This window comes from Paralichthys olivaceus, chromosome 1 (genome assembly GCF_024713975.1).
Source record: "Paralichthys olivaceus isolate ysfri-2021 chromosome 1, ASM2471397v2, whole genome shotgun sequence".
In the NCBI taxonomy this organism is placed as follows: domain Eukaryota; kingdom Metazoa; phylum Chordata; class Actinopteri; order Pleuronectiformes; family Paralichthyidae; genus Paralichthys; species Paralichthys olivaceus.
In genome coordinates, this window is record NC_091093.1 from 12460392 (window position 1) to 12480969 (window position 20578).

At 41.2% G+C, this 20578-nt stretch overlaps 4 protein-coding genes across 5 annotated transcripts; 2 read left to right on the forward strand and 2 right to left on the reverse strand.

Moving 5' to 3' along the window:
* LOC109625028 (leukotriene B4 receptor 1) lies at positions 1-1327 on the reverse strand. Its single transcript, XM_020080033.2, has one exon. The coding sequence runs from the start codon at positions 1325-1327 to the stop codon at positions 251-253; it is 1077 nt and encodes a 358-aa protein (XP_019935592.2). The 3' UTR covers positions 1-250.
* On the reverse strand, positions 1-3909 carry LOC109625030 (leukotriene B4 receptor 1-like). The gene has a single exon (XM_069521789.1). It carries the CDS (start codon positions 3907-3909, stop codon positions 2890-2892), a length of 1020 nt encoding a protein of 339 aa, XP_069377890.1. The 3' UTR covers positions 1-2889.
* Positions 3910-4933: 1024 nt separating this feature from the next.
* Positions 4934-13334, forward strand: LOC109625027 (E3 ubiquitin-protein ligase AMFR). Its single transcript, XM_020080032.2, has 14 exons — positions 4934-5098; positions 5582-5908; positions 6003-6095; positions 6219-6383; positions 7678-7830; positions 7982-8022; positions 8385-8517; positions 8624-8757; positions 8885-8995; positions 9322-9518; positions 9619-9725; positions 10493-10627; positions 10767-10957; positions 11328-13334. The coding sequence occupies exons 2-14, from the start codon at positions 5654-5656 to the stop codon at positions 11482-11484; spliced, it is 1872 nt and encodes a 623-aa protein (XP_019935591.1). The 5' UTR covers positions 4934-5098; positions 5582-5653; the 3' UTR covers positions 11485-13334.
* Positions 13335-16747: 3413 nt separating this feature from the next.
* Positions 16748-20547, forward strand: gnpnat1 (glucosamine-phosphate N-acetyltransferase 1). 2 transcript variants are annotated; one of them, XM_020080035.2, is made up of 6 exons: positions 16748-17001; positions 17812-17978; positions 18380-18442; positions 18653-18780; positions 18984-19045; positions 19175-20547. In XM_020080035.2, the coding sequence occupies exons 2-6, from the start codon at positions 17825-17827 to the stop codon at positions 19320-19322; spliced, it is 555 nt and encodes a 184-aa protein (XP_019935594.1). In that variant the 5' UTR covers positions 16748-17001; positions 17812-17824; the 3' UTR covers positions 19323-20547. The 2 variants fall into 2 exon arrangements, with proteins under 2 accessions (XP_019935594.1, XP_019935593.1); XM_020080034.2 differs by having other exon boundaries at positions 16809-17001; positions 17815-17978.
* The last annotated feature ends 31 nt before the right edge of the window (positions 20548-20578 follow it).

A 20578-nucleotide genomic window follows, 5' to 3' on the forward strand; every position in this document is an offset into this window, starting at 1 on the left:
TTACAGTAGAATTTTTTTAATATCAAATGACATATATATGTATATATATGTACATAATATACAGTTTTTATAAATACATGGTCACAATCTAAAAGCAAACCAAATCATGGTAAATGGGTAATTTAAAGATTTAGACAAGTATTATAAAGATAAACTGACATCCTGTTGCATTGTGAAATGACAAAATGCTAAATATATTTATATTTACACAGACACACGGAGCACAGATGTACACTCTGTACAGTTTCAATTATTGTTGGATAATTACACTTTCATTATTTTCACACATTTTTAACAATATGTCCATTTGGGCTTTTGACTCCAACTCACACTTGGAGCTGTTGGTCTGATTGCTTTGTCTCTTAGACACAAAGGACACCTCTCTGTTGCCTTCGCCTGGGGATGTGCTGGAGATGTGTCGGAAGAGCTTCTTGATGCCGATGTCCCGCAGGGAGCTCCTGAAGGTGCGCGCTGCAAACATATAGAGGATGGGGTTTACAGTGCTACTGATGAACACCATGGCTCCGGCGATCAAGATCATGGTGCTCCTAACACTCTCCAGAGACTTTGCTGCATCACTAAAGGAACCTTGGATGCCCAGGATGACTAGTGAGAGGACATTTCCGATGTGATGAGGTGTCCAACAAAGGCCAAACACAACCACCACACTGGCAATGAGAACAGTAGACTTGCGCTTGGACTTGAATGTCATCTGAGTAATCCGGCTGCACAGGCAGCCATAGCAGACCACCAGGATGGAGAACGGTATTATGTAGCCCACCAGTGTCTCCAGCAGCACACAGACCAGCTCCTGAGTCACAGATGAGTACTCCCGGTACAAGCATTGCTCATGATCCATAACCTGAGTTGGGATGACAGGGATGCTGAACAAGAACGCTAAAGTCCACAGAATCAGCAGTACTTTATTAAGAGCTTTTTTTCTTTTCCAGTCAGCTGAAGCAAAAGGATAACGCACAGCCAAAAAACGTTCAACACTCATGAGGGTGATGAGGAAAACGCTGCTGTACATAGAGGCGGTGATCACAAATGCTATGGCTTTGCAGGAGGCCTCTCCAAACACCCAGGAGTAGGCCAGGGAATAGATCCACAGAGGCAGGGTGATGAGGACGAGCAGGTCTGCAAAAGCCAGGTGCAGGATGAGCACCACGGTGTGGGAACGTTGCTTGACGTGTCTCAGGATGGTCCAGATCACCAGAAGGTTTCCCGGGGCTCCAATCAGAAAGGACAGACCCAGGATCACACAAGTGACTGCTGTCTCTTCAGGGGCCATTTCCCCTGAAGGAGACAGCTCAGCTGAGTGGTTCATGCTGAAAGTGTATGTGCTGACAGTGGTGTCTGCATGAAAAGAAAACCAAAGTGCTGTACAAGCAAGTCTTCACTTCCCTTTTGAAAAGACTGCACAGGGTTTCCTCTCAGGCCTGTTTGAGACACAGAGAGGTGATTCATTCATGCATCATACGTCCATTTTTCACCACAGATTGGAAATAAAAAAACATATGTCTTTAGAAGAGTTTCAATTAAATAAAAGATTGATCGATTTTTCTTTTGATCCAAAAGATAAGATTGAATGAGCTTCTCAATCAGACAGTGGGACATTACAGGCAATTTAATGACCATGTTGTCAAGGTTTCTTGACAAATGCAAGAAGGTCCAAAAGCAATGTCCACGATAATCATTCATTTTTAAGAACTGATCTGACGCCTGATGATTCGAACATGTGACTTTTTAACAGGTCATTGCTCTTCCACCACTTTTCTGATTGTGGCACTGCACTACACTGACTTCCTGATTTGTGCAAGCGAGTACCTTAGTTAGAATGTAAGCCAATTAGGTTTGGAGTCATTTAATGTAATGTATATTTTATATTTTATTTAGTATCTCAATATGGTTTATGGGAATAAAATATGACTGTGCAGTTTTGTGTATGACTTTTTCTTTCTTGTCTCTTTTTCATATATACTTTTGTATGCCTCCACACCAATGACAGCCAGTGGCCAGGGGTAATATGTTTTGTATCCCTCTGTCCATCCCATTCTTGTGAACGTGATATCTCAAGAAAGCCTTCAGGGAATTTCATTGCATCTGGCACAATCCCCTTGGACTCAAGGAGGACCTGATTACAATTTAGTGGTCAAGAGTCAAGTGTCAAAGTCACGGTGGCAATTTTTGGCTTCTTAACCATGATCTCAAATCTGCCTTTAAGGAATTCCTTTAAAAAGTTCATAATTGTCACTTGGACTCAAAGATGAACTAAAACGATTTCAGTGGTCAAAGGTCGCGGGGAACTCATATGAATCGGGAATGAAAAAAAGTATGACTGAAATAGCATTACAGGCAGAGGCATACAATCGTAGAGCAGTAATTTGAGTTTCAACAAATGAATAATTGCTCTTATTTGGGCCTATTTTCCCCAATAAGGCAAGACATTTTTGAAGTAGCTCTCTCTTAGATCAAAATTAGCTAGAATGATATGCAAATTAAGTTTTAATAATAATCATGAACTGAAACTCTAGCATTTTCAAAGAACTTTGATTTAGAGAAAAAAACGATGCTTCATTAATAGTGGCATACACAGTAGACATTACACAATACTATAGGCCACATCAAATTGTCAGAACATGTCAATCACCATAATTAATTAGTATAAACATTGAGGAACATATGACACAGTCACGTTTGCCTATATTGACATCCAAAGCTGAAAGTGAGACAAGGATGGGAGAATATGGTCACCTTTAATAATATCTTTCATTCACAAAATCCAAGCTTTTAAACCCTCAGATCATACAAAGGCATCAATATTGAAAAGTCCATTAATAACTGCAGAAGACAAAGTTCACATTTTCCAGGCATGTCAGTTTCAGGGATTCAGTTTTTCTCACACTGGTCAGACATTAGCTCTACCTGTGTATTTGCTGCCATCTGGCTTGTCTGCTGCTGTACTACCAGCTCCATGAGTTTGTGGGCATGAGTGGCCATTTCCTGGAACAGCCGGACCAGTCGGGAATTCCCTTGAAAGTTCCTCGAAAGGAAGAAGTAGAGCACAGGATTCAATGAACTGTTGATGAACACAAGAGCACCGGAGCACAGAACAAAACTATCTGGCACACAATCATGCTGACTGCCTGACTTTAAGATGCAAACCAGATCCATGATGTTAATGATGTGGTAAGGAAACCAGCACAGACTGAAGGCTATAACCACCGTGTGTACGAGAACCAGGGATCTCTGCTTGGTGTTGTAAGTCATTCTCCTGAGTTGGGCTGTCACTAGACAGTAACAGATAGTTATGATGATGAAAGGAAAAACAAAGCCCCCAAAGGTCTCCAGGCACAAGATGATGATCTCTTGAGTCACAGAGCTGAATTCCCTACTAAAGCACTGCTCACTTCCATCATTTTTATCCAAAGACTGGGTGAGTAAGACAGGTACTCCTAGAATGAAAGCAAGGAGCCACAAAAATACAGGACACCAGTTCATCGCATGCTTAATCTTCCAGCACATCATTAAAAATGGATGGCAGAGAGCTAGAAAGCGTTCCACACTCATGAGGGTGATGAAGAAGATGCTGCTGAACATGCACACAGTGATGATGTACACTATGGCTTTGCAGGAGGCCTCTCCAAACACCCAGGAGTGGGCGAGGGAGTAGATCCAAAGAGGCAGGGTGATGAGGACCAGCAGGTCAGCAGCAGCCAGGTGCAGGATGAGCACCAGAGTGTGGGAGTGACGCTTGACGTGTCTCAGGATGGTCCAGATCACCAGAAGGTTCCCTGGCACTCCAACCAGGAAGGACAGACTGAGGATGACACAAGCCGCTGCTATCCCACCGTCAAACTCTTCAGGGGCCATTTCCTCTGAAGGAGACAGCTCAGCTGAGTGGTTCATGCTGAAAGTGTATGTGCTGACAGTGGTGTCTGCATGAAAAGAAAACTAAAGTGCTGTACAAGCAAGTCTTCACTTCCCCTTATGAATCAAATGAACAGGAACAAGGTATCTCAAATCAAGAGACATAAATGTGATTTCACGCATGTCTCATAGTCATGTAATGATTTACTTTGCATGACAAAAACAAAGGTCAAAGGTTGTTTTCAATGGTTCGGCTGTAAAAGGAAGGAGATATACTTTTCTTTCACTTTTACTTCACTCTACACTAAATGACCTCTTGTACTTTTTCCATTCCACAGATGATTATGTGAGCAGTCAGACACAACAATCTGCTAACTCCATCTATTGCATAGATGCTCCAGATTAGCAATGTTTGACATCAGACTCTGAGTTTAATTGTTAGACTACAATTCAGTCAGGTTACTTATTCATTACTCCCATGGCTTCAAGTGTCACTCATTTCATGATTTAAATGTTACAGAATAAATCCATAGTGACATCACAGCAGATGAAGATGAAGAAAAACCTCTGCTTCCCTTTTTTTTTTTTACATGTCATGTGCCGTGTAAATAAAAGAAATGAAATGAACATCAACAATAAACAATACAAATAAATTCTTTTTTAAGCACATAAAAATGTATCTAAAAAGTTCAATCAGCACTTTTTTGTCAAAGCCTCATAAACTTTAATTATTGCATTGCATTAGAAAAAAAAATCAGGCATGTATAGGGGACTGATATCAATGAGTGAATAGTTCGGTGTGGATCCAAATAAAAATCCGGTTTGTGGTAGAAATTGTGGTTTCATAAGGGTGTTAGTGAAGGTATGTGCTCTTCTGAGAGACATATATCCACCTGTCCATCCATCTATCCATCTATCTATCTATCCAGCCATCTATCTATCTATCCATCTATTTAATAATCTATCTGTCTGTCTATCTATCTATCGATCTAAACCATCTTGTCCATAGGTATTTGTTGTAAACAAATCATTTTAATTTGAAAGTTGTCGTGATGACGTAGTTACGGTGCGCAGCTCCGACAGCCCCCCCCCCTCAGCTGCTTCCTCTGTGAAATAAACAAGACGATGTTGTCAACTCCGATGTTCCCGGTGCTGCTGCACTAAAAGTACAACACGGAACACGACGAGGGACGCCAGACATCATCTTCAATCACGTCTGCGACGAACTGTGAGTGACGATCTGACATCAGCTCGATGTCCGGTGCTTGTTTACACTGGTCGGCTTTGTGGCCAACATTAGCTGACAGCTAAGCTAGTGCTAGCTAGCGTTAGCCAGGTGATAAGCTAACGGCAGGGGCGTGAGCTGCTTCCATTCAGCTTTAGCGCTACGGGGGTATTTACGTAAGCTTGCTCGATCGCCGACTTCAATAAGCTTTAATTTAGACATAAACCAACTGTTTAGAGCTAACACATGTAGTTAGCCTACTAGAGAACAGAGTAAGGTTGTCAATGGTTAACGTCAGTCTGCTAACTTCCTGGAAACTACCATGACAATCTTGCATTAGTATGTCAACTGTCTGTTTCCACAATCATCATAAATACACACATTAGCACGAGTTAGCAACGATCCAGTGCTAGCACGTTTGCATTTGTGTAACAATGACGCAGAGTTGAGTAATAAAATTTGGCTCACTCACTTCTGCCCTTACAGGTTGTTTGAGTTGTCTGATCAGGACAGACCCCGTTTCTACACGTTGAGAAGAAGAGGAGCTCACACACTGCGATGCCTCTGCTGTTTCTGGAGAGGTTTCCATGGCCCAGCCTGCAGACCTACACCATCCTGAGTGTGGCTCTGCTCGCCGGCAGCATCTTCACCGCCTACAACACTGTCACTGATCCAGGCTTTGGGGCCTTGGAAACCGATGAAACACCCGCTGCCCCAGAGGTGGATCTTGAACATCTTAATAATGATTTTAGTAACACGGAGTTGGCGACCACTGTGCTGTGGTATCTTGCCACTGACAGTCTCTTTGTGTGGGTGAGTGCTGTCGGGTTAAAGACGTTGCATTGCTCTAGAAGAAAAACTAACTAACTAACTAATTAATTTTCACTCTGTTCTCATGATCCTCCAGGTGTTAGTCAACACATTCTGCTGCTCTTTGATGTTGTTTGCCAAAATGATTCAGTACGTGGTGTTCGGCCCACTGAGAGTCAGCGAGAAGCAGGTGAGTCTGTGTTAAAATGAGGTCTGTCACATAGCCTGGGGTTTTAAACCTCTAAGCCTTTGCAACTCAAATGTAGACCCTCTTGAAATGAACTTACTAATGTGCTCTGTGTTTACTCCTCAGCACCTTAAAGACAAGTTCTGGAACTTCATCTTCTACAAGTTTATTTTCATTTTTGGCGTACTGAATGTGCAGACTGTGGAGGAGGTGGTCATGTGGTGTTTGTGGTTCTCGGCACTGGTCTTTCTGCACCTCATGGTTCAGCTCTGTAAAGACCGATTTGAATATGTAAGTTCTATGCTATAGACTATTCAAGCACTTTGTACATTGTAATGTAGATGAAGGCATTGGAAAAGGCCAGTGTGACATTAAGCAGCTTTAGGAAGCTATGCAACTAAAACTAAACAGCTGAAGAGCGTTTTCACAAAACAGTACTTTTTTAAGTTTTCTGTTTCTTTGCCTGGAGAGATTATAGAGGATGATAGATGGTCTAAGTGAAACCTTTGCCTATTTAGGCTCCATAGTAAACATGAGAGAACTAGACCTACATCCTCTGTGACCTCCTTTTTACTCGTAAGTACTTAGAGTAAATACCAGGTGGCAGAAAGCCTGCTATTTAACAACACCTGATCAGTGCACATACAAACTTCATGCTGAAGTCCCAATTATAAAGTGTCCTAAGCGTCCCCCAAATGTCTTAAGCTCTTAGTCTATTAATAGTTCCATTGCACTGGTATGTTAGCCTACTGATACAGTTTCACTAACTACATCGACATGAGCCTGTATCAGGTTGTGCTGTGCATGTTGGGCAAAACAAAATATCAGATTTATTCAGCTCCTTGCAAGCAATGCCATTTAAAACGGCCATGAAGCTGGTATGTTGCCGGTAATGTTGACTGGCTTGGTGTAGCTGACTCCCTCTGCAGAATCTATACCAGTGTATGAGTTTAAATGTATTCTTTTAGAAGTAGTCTGTCAGTTGTGTCTGTCCAGCTGTCTTCTGTGTATCTGCTTCTGTGGGTTCTAGCTTTAGGGGACAAACAGAAACACTAAAGATGATAAATATGTCGTGAGTGTGTAAACCTTGTTAAACAATTATAACAAATATTTGAACATTTCAGGAGTTCACATATCTGTAATGATGTATCCAATGTGGTCTATACACTCTAGAGCTGTAGGTATTTTCTGTACATGGACTTTATGTGGATTGTGTTTGACAAGTTTATTGATTTTTAAATGGTCCCACAGTAGAAATGCACTTTGAGTTTGACACTCATGGCACTGGTTCTTGTTGATGTGTGATCAGTAGTGAAGACTGTATGTAAGCAAGTTAAACTGTTCTTAACTGTTAAACTTGCAAATATTCAGGATTGTAAATGTTTGCCATCAGCCGAATGTTGCATGAATATCTGCATTCATATTGTGATTGTTAAGTTGTATACTAAAAATACCAGAATCACCTTTGTCCACTGAAGTCCACTAGAAATTCCCAAATTATTAAACTCAATTTTATTTCTTTATTGTAATTGAGGACAAAGAAAACTCTCATAAAAACTTTACTATCCACATTTCTTCCCCACAGTTGTCATTCTCCCCCTCAACTCCCATGCACAGCCATGTGCGAGTGCTCTGTCTGCTGGTCTCTCTTCTGTTGGACTGCTGTGGCCTCGCTGTGGTCTGTGGTCTGCTAGGAGCCTCCCATGGCATGCACACCCTCTCCTTTATGGGAGCAGAGGTGAGAGTCTGGAACCACAACTGTATAAAAATGGCAAAACTATGTTTAAAATGCACTTAGATCATCCTTAGAAAAGACGATCTTGCACTCTTTAATAAAAGCTTTTATTTAGGCCCGTATATCGACCTAATCTATGTTCTTCATTCTACAGTGTCTGCTGGTGACTGTGCGTACTGGGCATGTCATCATGCGGTAAGTCTCTTAAAAGAATCCTTACACATGCACGCACACACACACACACACACATGCACACACCGCAGCAGGACAGATGACATAGCCTCTACAAATTTGAAATGGAACTAATGTTTTCCTCTGGTTCCATTAGCAGCAGTATGAAAGGCCTCTTTGTCCCAAAGAAAGTGGTCAGGACTCAAATCAGCTGAGGCACTAATGGATTCATTAGTGTTTCTCTAAACCTGGAAACTTTGTCACTAGTTGAGCTGTAGCTTGACTCGATGGTCACAATATAGTCATTTATTAAATCTCACGTGGAACAAGCTGGGATATATTGAGTATATTTAATATCTGTGTTAAAAAGTTATGCATGTCCTCAGGTACTCCATTCATCTGTGGGACCTTAACCACCCAGGGACTTGGGAGAGTAAGGGGACTTATGTCTACTACTCAGACTTCATCATGGAGCTGGCCATGTTGTTTCTGGACCTCATGCACCATATCCATATGCTGGTAAGATACACTGAAGGCACAGAGACATGTGATGTTCTGAAAATGTAGTATGTCCCTGTTTATCTTGATAGTTCCCTAATAGTCTACCTTTTCTGTCTCTTATTAGCTTTTTGGGAACATCTGGCTGTCAATGGCAAGCTTGGTTATCTTCATGCAGCTGCGGTATCTCTTCCATGAGGTCCAGCGTCGCGTTCGCAGACATAAAAATTACCTTCGTGTCATCAACAACATGGAGGCCAGGTGATGCTGTGTTTTATTTGTTTTCTCCTTTTTGTTTTATATTGTTATTTCTGACTTTGAGCTTTATACTTTGTCGATTGCCAGTTGTTTCATCATTATTTTCATATTCTGTGAACTTTCAATGCAGGTTTGCTGTTGCTACTGCAGAGGAGCTGGCAGCTAATGATGACGACTGTGCCATCTGCTGGGACACCATGCTGACAGCACGCAAACTACCCTGCGGCCATCTTTTCCACAAGTAAAGGGATTTTTAGGAGTTGCTTCCATGCAAGGGACGGTTGCAGTATCACTTACATGGGGCTCCATATCCTAGAAACAGTTTATTTTTGTGGTATAATAAAGATGCCCAAAGGAGAGACTACACCGGAACAGTTCTAGCTTTTATAGTTATATGAATTTCATTGTATTTTTTTGATAATATTAGAGAAGTTTGGTGAATGTTCTTCTGTAAGATTCCCTGCGCAGATCCTGATATTTAGCAACAGATGACTTGTCTTGACACTTGAATTCCAAGTCTTAATACTATAATAATAACATTGGTGATTTGTGTGTCTGTTCTTCCAGCTCTTGTTTGCGGTCATGGCTCGAGCAGGACACCTCATGCCCAACATGTCGGACCTCCCTGAACATCAGTGGCGATGGGGGCCAAGCGAGAGGCCAGCCGCAGGGCGGAGGTATGGAGGGCAACATCGTCCCCGGAGGAGCTGCTCCAGAAGCCAGACCACATGTCAACCATCACAACCACTTCTTCCATTTTGATGGTGAGTCTGTCAGACACTGATCAGAGGAAGAATGTTATTGTGGAGTCACCTTCCACGGATCGTCTGTGTCTGACAATTAAACACACATATTCCCCTGTAGGATCTCGCATTGCCAGCTGGCTGCCCAGTTTCTCAGTGGAAGTAATGCACACTACCAATATCCTGGGCATCGCTCAGGCCAACAACAACTCCCAGCTCATGGCCATGGTGAGTTCAAGTTTACGGTCTGATGACGTTTTTAATTTTAAGAGTGATGACACAGATAGCAGTTTGCACAAACCATTGCTACAATAAATTCCCTGTCTTGTTTACAAGCAGCTTGTGTCTACTGCTTCAAAAATATTGCCTTGGTTCGAGTACTATAACTAAAATGCTCTTAACATAATTACTTGCATATTAGAAGTCTTGCTAAATGCTTGTTACAACGATGACCTCTGTAGTCCAATTCACCAGATGTAAACTGTGGTGCGAGGCTGCTCTTGGCTGCATGGCTCAAGCAGCATTCTCCTTCTCTTTCACCGTCTGCCTGTTACCATTATCAAACGGGGGTTGCAATCTCATGGTTATTATCCATCAAATCAAGCTAGCTTAACTTGGAACTGCAGCTGAGATCATTAAGGGATGATTGTAACAAAATAATCATGTGACACAGTTAGAAGATAATAAAATTGATCTTATGTGTAATACTGTAAAACTCAAATAGTGCTGTTTGCCCTAACCTCAACCCTACTGGCATTACAAGTGTATTTTTAATCCAACAGATTTGGTAGAAACTGTTAGTGAATAAATATGCCAAAGAAGATTTGAGATCTTTTGAACAGTTTCATCCTTTAAATCACTAACACTGTATGCATAAGACCTGCTTGAGTTGATGGTTTTAAAAGATACATTTTAACTTGCACCAGCTTAAGTTCTGCTCTTCTGTTCACTCCGTCTTTTTCTGAATCCTTGTCCATGTAACGTCTGGTCATCAGGCCCATCAGATCCAGGAGATGTTCCCTCAGGTACCGTCCTACCTGGTGATGCAGGACCTGCAGTTGACCCGCTCTGTGGAGGTCACCACCGACAACATCCTGGAGGGACGCATCCAGGTGCCTTTCACAACACAGGTCAGTTATTTTAGGCTTAAATGTTAACAAGGGTGCAATATAACATTTTTAACACAATGCTCCTGACTTTCTTTCAAATTGGTCAGAGGCAGACTGGGTCACACTGTCTGACATTATTTCTTTCGCCTTCCTTCCTTAGGCCATAGAGCGCTCCCCTATACAGGGGAACAATGCAGGAGAGGAGCAGGCAGGGTCCAATGGAGCAGCTGAGCAGGAAATCAACGAGGCAGACAATATGGAGGTCAGAGGGGGTCGCTTCTCCAAGTCTGCTGAGGAGAGGCAGAAGATGCTAATGCAGAGAAAAGAAGAGCTGCTCCAGCAAGCTCGCAGGTTGGCACACTGCTGCTTTGAGATTTTTTCTTTTACCAAACAATATGGGTTAACTATATTTGACATGTGCTGAATCAAGATAATATCACAGAAGTTTGAAAAGTGAAGATTCTCACACCATTGAACTATTTAATTTGACATAGGGATGTTTTTCACAAATTTCTGATAAAAAAATAGAGTTGCTTGAGTGCTTGAAATGTCATGAAAGTCGTTGAAGACAGGATAAATGCTTGAAGGCTTTCTTGTTTTGAGTACCAGATTAGCAGAAAGGCCCACAAATGATGAGGATTCCTTGTTGCCTTGCTTTCCTAGTATCTTTCATTTCCTGTTCCCAACATCAAATCTTTACATTTTCACTACTCCCCCATAGGAGATTCTTGAACAAGAGTCCAGAGGATCAGGACGAGGATTTGCCTGGACTGGAAGAGGACATTGTCCCCGAGTTGGACTCAAGTGTCCTGAGACGTAGAATCGTGGCAGCAGCTGCAGAGGGACGCATGCAAATCCAGCAAAACCCCTCACCTTGATACCCAAAGCTTGGCTTCAGCTGGAGAGTCTACAACATCATCATCCCATGAGGCAAAAACAGCTCTTTCTACCTGTCCCCACGTGTTGTACAGTCAATGGACACCATCTATTCGAACCTCTAATTAAAAAGCATTGCAAACATTGCCTTTGGACCGTTTCGAGCTGCCTCTATTAGGTGGGACTACTGTGAATAGCCTCTGCATCACTGATACAAGCCTGAGAATTTGGAGCATTATATAAATCGATGGGTGCAAGTTAAGAAATGCAAAGCTGCATTGCCCTTTACTCTCGTGCCACACATTGCAACCACCAGCTTCCATAGAGTCAAAGTGTCTGCTGTGGGAGATGAGCATGCTTTGTATTCAGGAGAGCCAAGTCTTTTCGTGAGAAGGGTTTGAAGGTGTTATTATTCGATAAAGCTACTATTTGGGTCCTTGTTCGTTTTCCTATTTAGCAATTGTTTTTCACTGTGTTTGCTCATGGCAGAAAGCTTCGTATTCTGGAGGGAGGAACTCAGCTGACGTATTCGTGTGTTGTTATTTTATGAGTTTCAACTGTGAATCAAGTGTAGGCTTATTTCTTACCTTTGAGTAGGTGAATGTCACTTTAGTATTGTTCAGCCTTTCAGTCAAATATGAATGTCTCTATCAAAGCAATGCTGCAAACAAAAGTGTTTTTGACCCACACGGGTTGTTCTGTATTTAGTGTGTAATATCACCCAGTGCAAACAAGTTTTCATTTGTTATCTAACACGAGGAGGGAGTTGGTGTGTAAATCTTTGTTTTCTAAAACTGCTCCCAGATAAACAGAGGGGATGTATTTAACTTAAATTACGTGCTGCTGTTGAGTTGTGAAAATATTCTTTTCAGTTGACAATTGCCAACCGTGTCTGATTTCTTTTTAACTTGTGCAGAAATAGTTAAGTCTGTAACAGCAGGTTTTGCTTTCAACAGTCTTCATCAGATCGTTAGGTGAAGCCTCTTGGATGAGCAGCAACAAGATTTCACTAACTTAACACAAATCAAGCTGTGTTTGCTAATTATAGATCTAATATATATAAATCAGGTGAATGACCGAGAATCTTATTGCAGAATATTTTGGGGGCGGTGCTTTTGTTTGTACAGCCTTTTGTCTACTCACATTGAGAAGTGCTTACTGAAACATAACAGCAGGGAACATAATCATACTCTGCTAAAAGATGTTATTACAGAAATGTGCAGCAATGTACAACATGGACTGGGCCATTGGAGCTTTTTTGGGTGCTGTCAAATTTCACTGAATCTGTAGCTGGTTGAGACGTGTTGACGGACACAAAGACGGACACTGACACTGTGTATTATAAGTGTTTGATTTCTTCGATTACTGTGCGAGGAAAGTTTGGGGTGAGGTATGCATGAATCCAGACAAGTGAGTTGGTTTGCTTCCACTTTATCCCAAAGAGCGGCCCACAAACTTCCTCTAGAGGCAGAAGTGTTGTGATCCTAATTGTGTGTGTTCATTTCATTGCTCAAACTCTGTTTGGGGGTGTTGTAACATTTATTGGATTTAGATTTCAGGTTTTCATTTATTTAAAATGGAAATGGACGGTTTTATTTTCATTTTTAGGTTGTCATCCAGTTACTTAACATCTTTGAATATCCATGATATATTTTCCTAATCATGGGTTATCTTTCATAACCATGTCTTATTTAATCAAAAGTGAAATACTTATTTGGACTGAGCTTTACTGTAATTTTGTGCCTAAATTAAGAATGGTTTGGTAATGGATGATTTCTGTAAATCTAGTTTTTGTAAAATATGTCAATACAAAAGACTCAATAAACAGAGCTTCTACAGCTTTTTAACTAAAGAGGGTGACATTTTCATCTCTTCTTTGTATGTACACAAATGTGTGTGTGTGGTCAACATTTTTTACGCAGTCAAATTTTAGAGACTTGTTTTCCATATGGAGAGAAAAAAAGCAAGTAACATAGATAACTAGAAAATCTCTCCTGCCGAGACATTTTGAATGGGTGCCTTGTGCTCGTCGATGCCGGCGTTGCTTCGAACACAGAGACATTTCCTTTAAGACCAAGGACAGAGAGACACATATTATCCAGGTTTACATGACATCCGAGTTCAGAGAGACATTACGTTTAAGAGAGAGAGAGAGACGGTGAGAGCGAAAGACATTACCAAAAGCTGCTTGATTTTATAAACATACATGATCCAGGTCAGTGAGAGACCTGACCAATTTCAGAGAGTTAGAGAGAAACCATGATGTAAGGTCTTATCACCATCCATGGCATTTAATTTTTAAAATTCCCCCTCCTTCAGGCTTCTTCGGAACATCCTGAAACTATTTGGGGGTTTTATTTTGAAAATCCAGTGTCTTTCAGGCTTCCTGGAAACATTCTGTAGCTATTTGGGGGTTTTATTTTGAAAATCCAGCGTCTTTCAGGCTTCCTGGGAACATTCTGTATCTATTTGGGAGTTTTATTTTGAAAGTCCACTCTTTTACTGGCTCCCTGGGAACATCCTGTAACCATCTGGGGGTTTTTTTTTGAAAATCCAGCGTCTTTCAGGCTTCCTAGAAACATTCTGTAACTATTTGGGAGTTTTATTTTGAAAGTCCACTCTTTTTCCGGCTCCCTGGGAACATCCTGTAACTATTTGGGCATTTTTATTTTGAAAGTCCAGCTTTTTTTAGGCTTCTTAGAAACATTCCTTAACAATCTGGGGATTTTATTTTGAAATTCTAGCTTTTTTTTACTCTTCCTAGGAACATCCTGTAACTATTTGGGAGTTTTATTTTGAAAATCCACTATTTTTCCAGCTCCCTGGGAACATCCTGTAACCATCTGGGGGTTTTATTTTGCAAAATCAGGCTCTGTACAGCTTTCCTGGTAGCATTCTATTACTATGGGGGGGCTTATTTCAAAATAAAGGCCCATTACAGACTTCCTGATAACATTCTATTACAATGGGGGAGGGTTGTTTATTTTTATATTCAAAATATAGGCTCTGTACAGACTTCCTGGTAACATTCTATTACAATGGGGGGGCTATTTTCAAAATAAAGGCTCATTAGATGTTTCCTGGTAACATTCTATTACAATGGGGGGGGGGGCTTATTTTCAAAATAAAGGCTCTGTACAGACTTCCTGGTAATATCCAGTTACTATGGGGTGGGATGGGGGGGGGGCTTATTTATACGCTTAAACATAGGCTCTGTACATGTTTCCTTGTAATATGGGGGGTGGGGGGGCTTATTTTCAAAATAAAGGCTTTGTACAGACTTCCTGATAACATTCTATTACAATGGGGGAGGGTTGTTTATTTTTATATTCAAAATAAAGGCAGTGTATAGACTTCCTAGTAACATTCTATTATAATGGGGGGGAGCTTATTTTCAAAATAAAGGCCCATTACATGTTCCTGGTAATATCTAGTTACTATGGGGGGGTGGGGGGGCTTATTTTTACTTTTATTTAAATGTTAAAAAATTTAGCAAAAACCACCAGCCACACCCGGATTCGAACCCAGACTTACGTCACATGATCCGAGTGCCTTAACCACTGGGCCAAAGCGGATGGTGGCAAAAACTTTGAATCTAGTAAATTTATAGAGGAGACTTGACCTCTGACAGTCTATGGGGTTGCTATGGTTACTCACTGATTAGATGAGGAACACCTGCTGCGCGCACACTTTGGAGCCAAAAACTGGTTTCAGACCAACCCTCAAACAAAAGCTTCTAACTCAAAATCTATAAGTCGTATCTGAGAAATGAACACATTGTGAGAATCACAAGACTTTGGCCGACGTCCACATATGTTTATATTTCATAAGAGTTAAGAAATGAGACCGTAAGAGCGATTTAGAAATTTAGTTTTCTCATCAGGAATCTTTTTTGGTGATCTCCATTGAAGTCCATTCAAAAGTTAGAGGGTGCTGCTCTAGCGCCACTCTTCAAACAAATGCTTGTAACTCAAAAACTATAGGTCCTATCTAAGAAATGAAAACATTTTGAGAATCCCAAGACTTCCACGAACGTACAGATATGTTTTGGCGGGAGAGAGTTCAGAAATGAGACCGTGGCAGCGAGTTAGAAATTTTTTCCTGTATTTCTCCTTTCTGACTTTTTTTCCCAAAATTAACATGGGAGTCAATGGAGAGGTGAGACCGGAAAAGATTTCTCGGTAAATTGACTCAGCCTAAACTACTGGACCGAGAGATGTCAGAGTGGCATGTGTGCGTAGGAAACAAACTCTACTTTCACCAGATGTAAAAATCATGTCTGTCGGACTCCGTTTGTGGCTAGGAGAAGTGTTTAAAGACAAAAAAAGTGGCTGAAAAACGCCCGTTTTTGCCGATTCTCTCTTTAGGGCGAGAGACCTTGAGTCCCATTCGTCGGTTTTGGCCACGTTTTCGCGATTTTTGAGCAAATTATTGGACGAAATTCTTAGAAAAGTCATAGCACACCATTCGACGTAATTCCGCATGTTTTTTTATAGGTCTCGAGTATGTGCGACGAAATCTGTGGGAGGAGTAGCGGGACGAAAATTTACGGAAGAAGAACTAAGAATAATAAACCCGGAATGTTCGAGGAATAATAATATAAGTGCCAATGCATTGCATGGGGCGAAGCCCCATGCAATGCATTGCCAGCTGGGGGCGGAGCCCCCAGCTGGCAAGGCACCCATAATTAACTTTAAGGTGAAAACTAGTTTTAAAGTCAGGTTACTATAATTTGTGGGCCTAAGTTTAGGTTAAGACTACTGTTAGGTTAAGGGTTAGGTTAAGTTATGGTAAATTTAGGTTAAGATTACAGTTAGGTTAAGTAATGTTTAGATTACAGTTAGATTAAGTAATGTTTAGGTTTAGATTACAGTTAGGTTAAGTAATGTTTAGGTTTAGATTACAGTTAGGTTAAGTAATGTTTAGGTTTAGATTACAGTTAGGTTAAGGGTTAGGTTTAGGTGAAGATTACAGTTAGGTTAAGGGTTAGATTAAGATTACAGTTAGGTTAAGTTATGGTTATGTTTAGGTTTAGATTACAGTTAGGTTAAGATTGCAGTTAGGTGAAGTTATGGTTAGGTTTAGGGAAGTCATAACTATAGGGAAGTCATAATAACTAATGCTAAAGTGACTTCACAGGTAAATATTATTTGTAATGATCTGCTGGTGCAGAATAAGTCATACAGCGTACATCTCCATGATCTCCGGTCTGACTGGGGCGTGTATCGCTAACACATCTTTTATGATCACTACCTCCTACCCCAGGATTTCTTCTGACGTTGTTGCAGCTGCACCTTTACGTCCGGCATGTTTTGCCACGTCGTGCATTAGACCGTGCTCGTCACCACGTCAGACGGAAACAGCAGCAGCAGGCAACACCCACGCTGTTCACCCCCCCACCACCATGTAGCCCAGCCTCAGTCAGAACCAGCAGCTCACCGGGCTGACACCGTGCGTCCCCTCGGTCTGTGGGAGCTCAGCCGCACCGGCCCCCTCTTCTCCCTGTGATCCCTCCACTGGTAAGCACTCACGCTAAAATCGCTTGCTAGCTGCTTAGCATGGGCTAACCCGGTGGATGTGAGGTTGAAGCCGCTGGGTTGTGTAGTTTGTTCGGCTGGTTGACAGCACACACGAGGGGAAACTGAGACGCTGTAACGTGACACTGACTCACATATTACTCATGTGTTGTATATGTACACACTCAGTCAGATGTCACTGTGGTAAACAAACGATTGTCTGCTAATGTTACGTCAGCTAGCTAAAACACCGGTCTAACGTTAGCGGAGGAGTCCACATGAGTTGTTTGGCCACTCGGGCTGCCGTAGCGAAACATGGTGTCCGAATAAAACTTTCTGAACTTATTCTAACTGTGATACTTTATTTACTCGCATTGTTTGTTGATGGTGTCAGCAGTAAAAGTGTATTGGCTGCCATGGAAACCACTATCAAACCTCTGCTAGCTTCATCTAACTTAGAACCGTCTCACTATGAATGGACCTCTGTTGGTTTCACCCTGCTCACCTTACACATCCTGGTCCACATCATGGTCCACATCATGGAGAGACATCCAGCTCAAGATACAAGGGTGTCACCTCATGACCGCACACATGGGCGTGTGTCAGTTTAAATGCCAGCAGGCACTTACAGCTATCAAAGCGTGGCACGTCAGTGTGTGTGTGTGTCTGGTCAAAGTCCTGTGTGAGTTCCAGTAAACACGTTGGTAAGGTGAATACTGCTGATCTGATGTTAGATGGAGGCTTTCTATTCAGCAGGTCTTACTTTCATTGTTCTATGGGCGTGTGAATTTACCTGCCCCTGTGTGTTTGAAGCAGAGATCGTGGAATGTTGCTGGACGAGACTCCGCTCTTTGAGCCCTCTCTGCTTCAGGAGCTCGACTGGAGCAGCAGCACAGTGTCCTTCTCTCCACCCATCTCTCCGGCCAGCCCCGGAGAAGGCCTGGTGCTAAGGCCACTCTGTATGGCCGACTTCAATAGAGGTGAGTGTGGGAACATATTTCAGCTTTTATTTCAATTGTTTTTAAATATATTATTTTATTTGAAAAAACCTAGAGCAACCCTAAATGACAGTGTGATCCCATCCCATGACACCCGGTCTCTTTTCCACTCTACACCACCTTACTCTTCCTCCCTAACTCAAAATGTTAACACCAAAATAAAAAAAAGAGTCCATATTATTCTTGCTGAACCCGCACTCCCAACCCTCCTCTGTATTTCTTTTGTCTTATTTTGGTTTATCTTTTTTTAATAAATTTAGATTTAGATTAGTTAAATGTGATTTTTTTCCCTCATAAGTGTCTTAAATGTAAGATTTAAGTAATGTAGTAAAATATAACTTAAAAAAGTTGTGTTCATCAACTGTTGTGTGTTTGTGCTTCAGGATTCTTCAAGGTTCTATCTCAACTCACGCAGACGGGCGATGTGACACCCGAGCAATTCACAAGTAAGATTGCTCAACATAATGATCATTTAACGTATGGATAATGTGAGATACTGCCATTCTATTTACTTTGTTCAGAGCATAGCACACAGCTCAAATATTTAAGTCACCTCTCTTTCTGGGCATCAGACTTGAATTAACTGCAGCTAGTTTACAAAGTTTAAATACAATATTAGATCCATTAAAAACAAATTGCTGTCTTTTGAATTCCAGAAAAGTTTGAGCACATGAAGAAGACGGGAGACTACTTTGTTATTGTGGTGGAGGACACAAATCTGGGACAGATTGTTGCTACGGCCACATTGATCACAGAACACAAATTCATCCACTCCTGTGCTAAGGTAAATTAAACAATGCAGCTCTTAACAATTTGTGTACATTTTAAAAATAGATGCAACTATAATTTCTTTCTACATTTGCCAATCACATCATTAATAGGGGGGTTCCAATTTTTGTTTTCATTGATTCATATTTAGTAATCTTAAAATTGGTTGAAATCATATATTTGGAATGAAAACCATCTCTGTTGGTGTTCTGTTTGTAGAGAGGCCGGGTGGAGGAGGTAGTCGTTAGTGACGGTTGCAGAGGGAAGCAGCTGGGCAAACTGTGAGTAGACCTGTGTGAGCTGGACAGAAAGACATCTTCTTTAAGCTTGTTTTAATTTTTAAAACCTTGTATTGAAACCCCAAACTTTTTTTTTAAACTCATCCCTTTTCTCCTTTCTCTTCCTTGTAGGTTAGTTTCAACTCTGACTCTTCTCAGCAAGAAACTGAATTGCTATAAAATCACATTGGAATGTGCACCCAAAAATGTGGCTTTTTACCAAAAGTTTAGCTATGGCGCTTCAGAGGACACCTACATGCAGTGTCGATTCTTTGACTGAGGACAGCAGCTGCTTTAAGAACGGGAGAAATGGACCATATCTTTATAAATGCAGGGATATAAGTTCTACGTTTTTGCAATTGTTTTACATCAAGCTGGATTCTAGAGAAGGGGGTCTTGTCTGCAGGCCTTGTCTTTGCGTGCATTTCGTGTCCTGACAGTGGAGCTGACCTGAGAGCAGAGCCTGCGCCAGAAGTGAACCCAGAGAGAAGCCCTGCAGGCAGACATGCAGAGGGGCCCTGGATAAGATCAGTACAGATCTGAGGGAGAAATTGGGGATGTGACACAATGAGCTAGCCCAGCAGCTGTATGAAACTATTAGATGTAGAATTTGAAGGGTAAACAAACAGTTAATGAGCAAAACACAAATATTCATGTAGGTTAAGAGCATATCATATACTGTCTGCTATTTTTTTTTTTTTAATTACACAGAACACAGGGCAGTGCACTGTGGGGGAAGCGGTCACCTTTATTTTTTTGTTGTTGCTTCAAGCCCTGTACACAAACTGACATCAGAACGTGACAAATTCTTAAGAACTGGCAGATACATGAATGTATGTTAAAGCTCTCTGCTCAGTCCAACATCATCCTTTGGTAACCTGACATCTTCCTCATCATCTGCAGAGATGACTGCCAGTTACTGTGAATGTGACGCTCTATCGTCTTACGCTGCTGAGTGATGACAGAGAACTTTCAAATATCTGTGACTACCATGAAACAGGTAGTGAACGTGCTCGGGACAAGAAGATGGCACCAAATGAACTTAATAATTAAGAGTTTACAGCTTCTCAAAACCAGACATGCTTGAAGCATGATGATTCAGCAATGTCTCACATATCTCTGCTGTATTGATCATAAAGGGCAAGTCACCAAAGAACAGCAACTTTTTGTCTTCACACGTGAATAGGAAATAACTTCCTAAGAGAACAGGTTTTACTTGATTTTCATTCTTTTGTCCTCTGCACAGAAGACATTTCTTTCTCTAACAGTTGTGTTGCTGGATATTATGAAGGAAATAATAGGTTTTTACAGTTTTGTATCTGGTTGATATTCCCAATCAGCAGAGATGAGAAATGGGTAACAATGATTTTTGTAAGCAAACCTTTATTTAAGCTTTTTGTAGTTAAATTTTATAACTATGCTGTTATTCTGGAGAACAGGGGAACATATTTTATGTAATTTATTTCCAAATATGTAATGGCCAAAATAAAATATTCTGATCTACAGTATTGTTCACCTGAATTTCTATTTGTAAAA

Excerpts from the sequence above, each read along its gene's own strand:
- LOC109625028 (XM_020080033.2), bottom strand. The coding sequence starts at position 1,327 with ATGAACCACTCAGCTGAGCTGTCTCCTTCAGGGGAAATGGCCCCTGAA.
- LOC109625030 (XM_069521789.1), bottom strand. The coding sequence starts at position 3,909 with ATGAACCACTCAGCTGAGCTGTCTCCTTCAGAGGAAATGGCCCCTGAA.
- LOC109625027 (XM_020080032.2), top strand. The coding sequence starts at position 5,654 with ATGCCTCTGCTGTTTCTGGAGAGGTTTCCATGGCCCAGCCTGCAGACC. Across the intron at positions 5,909-6,002 it reads CTGACAGTCTCTTTGTGTGG|GTGTTAGTCAACACATTCTG; the intron begins GTGAGTGCTGTC and ends ATGATCCTCCAG. Across the intron at positions 6,384-7,677 it reads GTAAAGACCGATTTGAATAT|TTGTCATTCTCCCCCTCAAC; the intron begins GTAAGTTCTATG and ends TCTTCCCCACAG.
- gnpnat1 (XM_020080035.2), top strand. The coding sequence starts at position 17,825 with ATGTTGCTGGACGAGACTCCGCTCTTTGAGCCCTCTCTGCTTCAGGAG. Across the intron at positions 18,781-18,983 it reads TCATCCACTCCTGTGCTAAG|AGAGGCCGGGTGGAGGAGGT; the intron begins GTAAATTAAACA and ends TTCTGTTTGTAG. Across the intron at positions 19,046-19,174 it reads GGGAAGCAGCTGGGCAAACT|GTTAGTTTCAACTCTGACTC; the intron begins GTGAGTAGACCT and ends TCTTCCTTGTAG.